The sequence below is a fragment of the Chrysochloris asiatica genome, unplaced genomic scaffold (assembly GCF_000296735.1).
Source record: "Chrysochloris asiatica unplaced genomic scaffold, ChrAsi1.0 scaffold00087, whole genome shotgun sequence".
NCBI classification, from domain to species: Eukaryota; Metazoa; Chordata; class Mammalia; order Afrosoricida; family Chrysochloridae; genus Chrysochloris; species Chrysochloris asiatica.
Window position 1 is genome coordinate 765,510 of NW_006408605.1, and position 9,113 is coordinate 774,622.

Genomic DNA, 9,113 nt, shown 5'->3' on the forward strand with positions numbered 1-9,113 from the left:
TTCCTTATTGTCCAACTTTTACATGCATTGGAGACTTTTGAAAATACCATGGCTTGGGTCAGACGCACATTATTCCTAAAAGTGACATCCTTGTTCTTGAACACTTTAAAGAGGTCTTGTACAGTGTTCCCGAATACTCATTCTCTGCAATGTTGTCCATAATGTGTCATGTTGAAAGCCTTTGCATAGTGAATAAGTCACACATAAACATCTTTCTGGTATTTTCTATTGTCAGCCAAGATCATCTGATGTCGGTAATGATATCCCTCATTCCACATTGTCCTTTGAATCTAGTTTGTACCTTTGGCAGTTCCCTGCCAATGTACTGTTGTTGTCATTTATGAATTATCTTTAGCAAGATTTTACTTGCATACAATATTAATGGTGTTGCCTGATGATTTCTGCATTCCATTGGGACACCGCTCTTGGAATGGGCACAAATGTGAGTCTCTTCCAATCATTGGCCAATTAGCTGTCTTCCAAATTTCTTGGCATAGATGAGTGAATACCTCCAATGATGCATCTGTTTGTTGAAAGATTTCAATTGTATTACATCAATTCCTGGAGTCTTGTTCTTTGTGAGTGCCTTCCGTGTACCTTGGACTTCTTCCTTCAGTATTGTTGGCTCTTGATCATCTGCTTCATCTTCAGATGATTGAATATTGACCATTTCTTTTTGGTACCGTGACTGTGTGTATGCCTTCCACCTTCTTTTGATGCTTTCTGTACCATTCAATATTTTGCCGATTTGTTGTTGTTGTTAAGTGCCATTAAGTCGATTTTGATCCATAGCTACCCTGTATAGGGTTTCTGAGGAGCAGCTGGTGAGCTTGAACCACCGACCTTGCAGTTCAAACAGCTTTGCAGTCTGGCACATAGAGCCACACCAGGACTCCATTTTTCCGATAGAATCCTTCAATATAGCAAGTCAAGTCTTGAAGTTTTACTTCAGTTCTCTCAGCTTGATAAATGCTGACCGTGTTCTTCCATTTTGGTTTCCTAATTCCAGGTTTTTGCATATTTCATTATGTTTGTTTTGACTTTGTCTTCTCAAGCTGCCCTTTAAAATTTTCTGTTTAGCTCTTTTACATACTCATTTCTTCCATTTGTCTTCACATCTCTGCTGGAGAGCGAATTTCTCCTTTCTTGACTTATTTTTTCTCATTTCATTTTCTTATATAGAGTAATAAAAATGTGATTATCTAAATTTCCATCTCAGTTCTTTTTTTCTTAGATGTGTCACTCCCAGTCCATGTATTCCTACCATAAGTGCTTAATTCTTTCTCCTTGATTCAGTATCTTTTTAATTATTTCTGCTTTGCTTTATCTGCTAGACAACTCTTAGAATCTTCATCCTCCTCTTAGTTCCTCATTCTCATTGTTTACATCATCTGAAAAATAAAGTTGTGCATTTATCCTCAGAAATGTGCTTGTAGAGCAGTATTGTAAAAATGGCATGGTGTCAGAGACCTCCTCTATCTTCAGGAGGCAGGCAGAGAATCAGTTTCAGCCCAGAGTTGATTCCTATGATATGGAAGGCACACCAGCTGTCCCTTCCAATACACTCGACTTTTCTGCTGGGTTTGATTATTGATTTAATTGAACACACAGAAATCACAGACCATAATTAGGACTAGCTTGGGAAGTAGCAGGGTACAATTCAAGATTAGGATGAACTGGAAGTAACAAGTTACAATAAATATGGTCTTCAATCAGGCCAGCTGCTTCTCAGCCATGCCTACAGGCAGGCCTATGTCACTGGGCCCTGCTTTAGTAGGCCTCTATCACTGGGATCTCCCTTTTGGCCACAGACTTGGAACCCAAGTGTCACAGAGCTCTTTGATGGTGGTTGTGTGCCACTGAGTTGTTTCTGAGTCATAGTTACCCTGTTTCCGAGGCTGTAAATGTTTACGGGAGCAGAAAGCCTCATCTTTCTCCTGAGGTGCAACTGCTAGGTTCAGACTACTGACCTTATGATTTGCAGCCCAGTTCATAATCTGCTATGCTACCAGAGCTCCTTTAGCTCCACCAGGAAGTTTCCTACCTCAAGGAGCTCTGCTCTTGTGCTCTGTTGGTTGTGGGCAGTGAGCCTAGCTCCCACCAACAAGTGTGCAGAGGCACACCACTCAGCCAACAGTCCTCCTTCGTGAAGGCTGTTAGTTCTCTTGCTCCATGGGTTGGCACACGCACTGTAGCCACCTTTCTCCATGGACCAAGAAGCCTATCCCACCATCTTATGCCAGTCTTCTGATTCCCACTGTCTTTTGCTGTTGTTGCTGCCTACATTGCTTTAGCTCCGTCTTCTGGGTCTGGCCTTGGGTACAGAAGTGTTAACCTACTTGCTCTTCTTCCATCTTTTTTATTAGCTTTTTGTTATGATTGGAGGGAAAGTTTATAGAGCAAATTGGATTTCCATTCAACAGTTCATACACGTTGCATTTTGTGACATTGATTGCAATCCTCACACTGTAATAGCACTCTTCCCACTTCCTTCTCCTTATCCTTACTGTTTCTGATCACTTCCTGCGGTTTGGGCTTTATCCCTGGGTAAATTCTTCCCTCTCTGTCTCCTGTAGTTAATTGTTCTAAGGAGTAGTACCTCCTTGGTGTTATTGCTCCCCTCATAGACCAGTCTACCATTTGGCTGAAAGTTGAGCCTTGGGGATGAGTTTGGTTCCAGGCTTGGAGGGTGTCTACTAAGAGCTTCAGTCTCAGGGATTCTACCAGTTTCTATCAGCCTGGTCTTTTTTATGATTTTCTGGTTTGAACATTTTTCTTCAGAACCTCCTATTGTGATCACTTTCAGAGTGGTTGGCACCAATTAGTTCTTCAGGTATCAGGGGCACAGATTTGCATGGTCTGTTGTCCTTGTGACTAATTATTTTCATGTGTTGTATATTTTCTTCATTCTTTGCTTCAGATGTGGAGAGACCAATAGTTGCACTTTAGATGGCTATTGACAAGCTTTTATGACCTCATTGTCTAGTCACCAAAGTTCTGTTGTTAAGTGCTGTCAAGTTGGTTCTAACTCCTAGCAACCCTTTATAGGGTTTCTGAGGAGCAGCTGGTGGATTTGAACTGCCTGCTGACTTGTGTTTCACAATCTGGTGCTTCTTCTACAGTACCATACCAGAGTAGACATGTAAAAATTGTCTTTGTGGACTATGATATGTGGTTGACCTTGCTGTACCCTGCCACCATGGTCCTGACCGCTCTTGATGGTAGTGATGTTCCCCTCCAACCTATGAGATTGACTCCCTTTAAGCCAAGCAGAATAGCACAACTGAACAATTCTCTATAAAGGTTCCATGTACCTTATTTGCTTAGCCCCACCTCTGCAAGGCTTTCATGCATCTAATTTGCATTATGAGATTATCCAATCCTTTTGATGGGTCACACACACCTTAGTTTCATAGTCTCTCCTGATCCTTTTGTCAGAATTCAAGATCGTGGCCAAGAAACACCATGTAATAGCAGTTCACTATACTGCAAGTATGAACATGATACTGTGAAAACACTGACTTATCCTTCTAGATTACTTTTTACTCATCCTATTGTAAAAACTTCACAAGTTTGTTTGTCTACAAGATTGTAAAGAACATGAATGAGTTTTTTGCATAATGACATTTCTTACAGTATATTGATTGCTATGTAAGATGTACTTAATGTTTCTTGAGTTAATAACTGTGTGAATGGTATCTCCAGCCACGCTATACTTAACCTTAGTCTTTGGTTATTCTCCATATGTTTTTTAATTCTTTACATTCATACATGTTTCCTTTGCAAAATACTCTCCATGTCATCTCTCTCCCTTTACTGTGGATAGTCGTTTTTGTTTTGTTTTTTTAAATAATGCTTCATTGTGTTTAAGTTGAAAGTTTATGTAGCCAGTTTGATTGCCGTTTAACAATTTGTATACAAATTATTCAGTCATATTTTTTATAATGTGTTATTTTCAATCATTCCGTTATGGTTGTACCAATTCAAGTACTGTAGTTTCTCTGCCCCCTTTACCCTCTCATCTTTGCTTTAGAATACATTTTGACCATTTGGTTTATAAAGATAATGTTTTAAAGGAGTTCATTACTCACAGTTAATACTTTTTTTTTTTTTTTTAATATATATATAAGCCAATCTGTTACTCAATTGAAAGGTGACCTTAAGGGATCATTTTAGTTTAAGATTTAAAAGGTATCTTAAGGAGTCCTGGTGTGGTGCTGTGGGTTAATGAGCTGAACTGTAAGGTTGGCAGTTCAAGGTCACCAGCTGCTCCTTGGAAATCCTGTACAGGGTCACTGTGGGTTGGAGGCGACTCGACAGCACTTAACAACAACAACTTAAGGCAGTTGTATTGGGGAATCCTCTAGTTTGAACCAGTCCTTTAAGTCTAGACTTTTTAAGACTTGAATTCTGTTTCACACTTTTCTCCTGTTCCGTCAGGATTCAACTATTGTGGCCTTGATCAGAACTATTGTTAGTGGTAGCCAGGCCCCATCTAGTTTTTCTGGTCTCTCACATAGATGAGGTGGGGCTTGTAGACTGTTGGTCCTGTAGACTTTTAGTCTCATAGACTACATTTTTCTGAGTCTTTGGCTTCCATCTTTATCTTTTTATTCTTTTTGAATAGAGGCTAATAGTTGTATCGCAAAAATTCTTTTAAAACCCCAGCTAATACTCACTACATTAGGATGTAGAACATATATTTTATGAACTATACTATGCCATCTAAGTTAATTGTGACTCACAGCTGTGATCCTAAGCCATGAAACCCAGAAAATCAGTTTCCTGAGATATTTGGTTATATCTAAGAAGAATTCCTAACTGTCCCTTAGGTGTATTATTATATATATGAATATACATGTGTGGCACTGTAGACTCAGCCCTGGACTGTGAACAAGGTCGGCAGTTCAAACCCACCAGCTGCTCCTTGGAAATGCTGTACAATGTCATTATAAGTCAGAGCCGATTCCACAACACTTAGCAACAAAACACGTGTACCTGTATAGCCATATGCCTATAGGTACATCTATCTGTATACATATATATGTCTGTACACATTTTGTGTAACCATACACACATATATATATATATGGCTTTTATTGTGAAGTGAGTGATAGTTTACATGGGAGAACATCGATTTTGCACTCATCCTTTAGTGTTTTGTGTCATTGCAGTGATTACAATCTCCTTCATGTATCATCATTTAATAGTATTTGCTTTTATTCCCACTGTTGTTGTTGTTGTTGTTTCATTTTGTTTTTTGAGTGATACAAAAACACTCAGGAATATATAAGCATTTAAGCAACCAAAGGGCACATTCTGCAAGCCTGCCACCTAGCCACCAGTACACAGCCTTTCTCTTTCCATGAGTCATACACATATTTTTTGGTTGTTGTTAGTGTACTTTAAAAAAAAATAATGTGTTGTATGTGAAAGTTTACACAACAAATTAGGTTGTATTTAACAGTTTTATACAGATTGTTGTCTGCCGTTGGTTATTATTTTCACAATTGGTCAGCATTCTCATTAGTTCCATTCTGTTTCCATTGATACAGCTTTCCTTCTCCTCCTCACCTCAGTCCTGCTTTGGGGTTAATTAATTTGACTGTTTGGTCTCACATAGTTAATTGTTTATGGGAATTACTCACCAGTGATGTTGTTTATTTTATAATCTATTAGTTGGCTAAAAGGTAACTTCCAAGAATAGCTTAAATTCCAAATTCAAAAGCTATTTTAGGACAATAGTCTTAGGGGGTTTCCTGTATTTTCTATCAGTTCAATAGGTCTGGATTTATTTTTGTTAGAAATTTAAATTTTGCTCTACATGTTTCTCCCATTTTATATGGAACCTTGTACTGTTTCCCTGTTAGAATGTATGGTAGTGGTAGATTAGATGAGACTGTGGTTCATGTGGGCTATTGACTTTGTAGTCTTGTGGGCTATTAGTTTTGTAGTCTGGTTTCTACTTTGAGACTTTGATTTCTTTTCTTTTCTTTTTTTTTGGTATTGATTTGGCTGAGAGTTTCCAGAGCAAATTGGTTTTCTATTCAGTAATTCATACACATCTTATTTCACACTGATTGCAATTCCCACAATGTAACAGCAGCACTCTTCCCATTTCCTTTTGTGTACCATTTTCATTTGTCCTTTTTTCTTATTCCTTCTTACCTTTTGAGCTTTATTCCAGGGCAGATGGTCTCATATGGTTGGTTGATTGTCCTAAGGACTACATACCTCCTTGGTGTTATTGTTGAACTTGTTGGTTGAAAGTTGAGGAACTTTTGATGTCCTTCATTCTTTTTTCCTCCATACAGGAAGAGATCAGTGGTTATACTTTAGGTGGCCATTCACAAGCTTTTAAGACCCCATTGCTATTCACCAAACTATTGTTTTTCCATTCATCTTTGAGACTTTGATAGTATTTGTCTGGTAAATATTTATAAAGCTATTCAACCAAGGAAGGTTTATATCGCTGTATTGTCTTGTGCACAAATTACTAATTATCTTCTCTTTACTCTTTTTATTAACATACCAGGAACTGTTAACATGTGTAATATGACCTCAGTGATTACATTTGAAGCTTTAAAAGTAATAAGCAGCCATTATATAATGTGAATGATGTTCTACCAGTCATTGAAAGGTTATTTTGGAACAAAGTACAATGCTCCTTGAAGCCACCTACTGACTTTACTCTTGTTATTGTTGTTAAGTGCCATCGAGTCGATTCCAACCCATAGTGGCCCTGTATAGGGTTTCCATGAAGCTGCTGGTAAGCTTGAACTGCCGACCTTGCAGTTTAAATGGTGCATTAACCCACAGCGCCACACCAGGACTCCAACTTTACTCTTTGCTGTTGTTGTTGTTAGTGCCATGGAGTCAGTTCCAACCAATCGAGACCCTGTATAGGGTTTCTGAGGAGCAGCTTGTGAGCTTGAACCACTGGCTTTGCAGTCTGGCCCATTAACCCACATGCCACACTACGACTCCAACTTTACTCTTAGGCTACTAATATATAGATAAACAATAATTTGTTTTTCACTCTTCCACCAGGTGCCAATGAACTGGCTGTGCAGAAAGCGAAAGCAGAAATCACCAGGCTTATAAAAGAAGAACTGATTCGACTGGTGAGTGAAACCTCAAGGATTTGCTTTGACATAGTACAGAAAGTTATACGAAATACAAAACATACAGCTTGATGAATTTCCACAAAGTGAACACACTATTGTAGTTTCTAACCAGTTCAAGATACCTAGATGATCAGCATCCCAGAAGGCTCCCATAATACCCCTATTCATCTCCCAAATGTATCCGTATTCTGTAGATTAGTTGTGCCTGTTTTTGAATTTCATATAAATGGAATCACATGCTTATACTCTTCTATGTCTGCTTTCACTCACTGGAAAGTAGTTTGACGCAGTTTATACTTGTTACATGTAGCATTTTCACAGCTATATATTATTTAATTTTATAAATACATTACAGTTAACTTGTCTCTTGACTTTGGGGTTACTCTAATTTTTATATTTTGATGAAGAACACTGCTGTGAACATTCTTTTGTCTCTAGCGTATATTGGTATGGTTTTCTTTTGGGTATACCTGGGAATTGCTAGTTATAAAGTATATGTAGTTTAGCTTTAAGTAGTTGCTAAACAGTTTTCCAAAGAGATTATTGCCAATTTACACTTCAACTAGCAGTGTATGAAAATTCCATTTACTTTATTTTTTTGCCAACACTTGATATTCTGAGTCTTTAAAAATTTATGCAAGGATTTAATTTAATTGTAGAAAAAGCGATCCATTGTGAACCAGTTTCCAAGGGAGACAAAACATTGTCTTTGTGCCATTTGATGCTTGTAAACTTTCCATACAATGTGTACCTTGGGATGAGAGCTCGCTGAGACGTGTTGACATTTTCATTTCTCTTATGAATACGTTTTGTTTTGTTTTTAACTTTTTATTGTGAATTGAGTGATAGTTTACATGGGATTACATCGATTTTACACTCATTGTTTCATTGCCATGATTACAATCCCCTCTGTGCATCATCATTCAGTAGTATTTGCTTCTATTCCCTCTGTTTGTTTGGGGATATTTGTGTGTGTGTGTGTGTGTGTGTGTGTGTGTGTGTGTGTGTAAGATGTTCACCAAAACACTAAGGAATATATAATAATTGAAACAGCCAAAGGGCACATTCTGCAATCCTGCCTCCTGGCTGCCAGCGCACAGTCTTTCTCTTTCCGTGAGTCTAGAGTCTTCAGCTGCTCTCTCTCTCCATGTCCTCATCTCTGCATCCATTTCTGGTGTCGCTGCTTAATATGTTTTTCAGAGCTCTTCTGAAAATTCCATTTACAGATAATTCTTGGAGAGAGAAAACTTTATAAAGGGTATACAAAATGAGAGGGAAAAAGACCAGCATTTAAATCAGATGCCTTAGACAATTTCAGCAAAAGGCAATAGAAAAAGAACCCATGCATTTGTATACATTACCACAGTTAAGACTGTTCAAAACACAGTGCCTTGTGCTTTGATAGACACAGCTGGCTAAACAAAGAGAAGCAATTAGTTATAGAATAATCCCTGTTCCTCAATACTATAACAATTTTTTTTATTGTAAATATCTGGTAGTTTTATATCTTTGTACAGGAAATGATCCTATAACAAGTATTTATTTTGCTCTTTCTGAGTATGTAACTAATTTTTTTTCTTTTTCTATTGCAGCAAAATTCATACCAACCAACCAACAAAGGAAGATACAAAGTCTTATAGACATCTGGAAAAAGTTTTACCTGGGTTCAACTGTGACACATGTGGCAGTTGTCTGCAGTTTACAATGTATATAAATTAAGATTTTTTAAAAAATTCTGTCTTGCTGATTCTTTAAATACAAGAAATCAGTGTTTGCTAAGGAGATCTTCAATTAGTAAGTACCCGCTGAGTGATCAACCTATATTTAAAGCAGGCCTGTTTTCAGAGTATGACTTCCTTCAATGTACAACTTAAATATCAATAAATGCATTTAAATATCTCCGTGATATTCCAGAGACTTAAAGTATTTGAAGTATTTGGGCTTTCCATTGATGTTAATAATACACACAAATCACTAAAGGAACTA

At 37.7% G+C, this 9,113-nt stretch overlaps 1 protein-coding gene across 1 annotated transcript in view; it reads left to right on the forward strand.

Moving 5' to 3' along the window:
• DDX46 (DEAD (Asp-Glu-Ala-Asp) box polypeptide 46) overlaps window positions 1–8,767 on the forward strand; it is a 113,418-nt gene extending 104,651 nt beyond the window's left edge. Inside the window, exons 23-24 of the mRNA XM_006866207.1 lie at window positions 7,051–7,124; window positions 8,720–8,767. Of these exons, the coding sequence (XP_006866269.1) occupies window positions 7,051–7,124; window positions 8,720–8,767 (122 nt within the window). The remainder of the gene's footprint in view (window positions 1–7,050; window positions 7,125–8,719) is intronic.
• The last annotated feature ends 346 nt before the right edge of the window (window positions 8,768–9,113 follow it).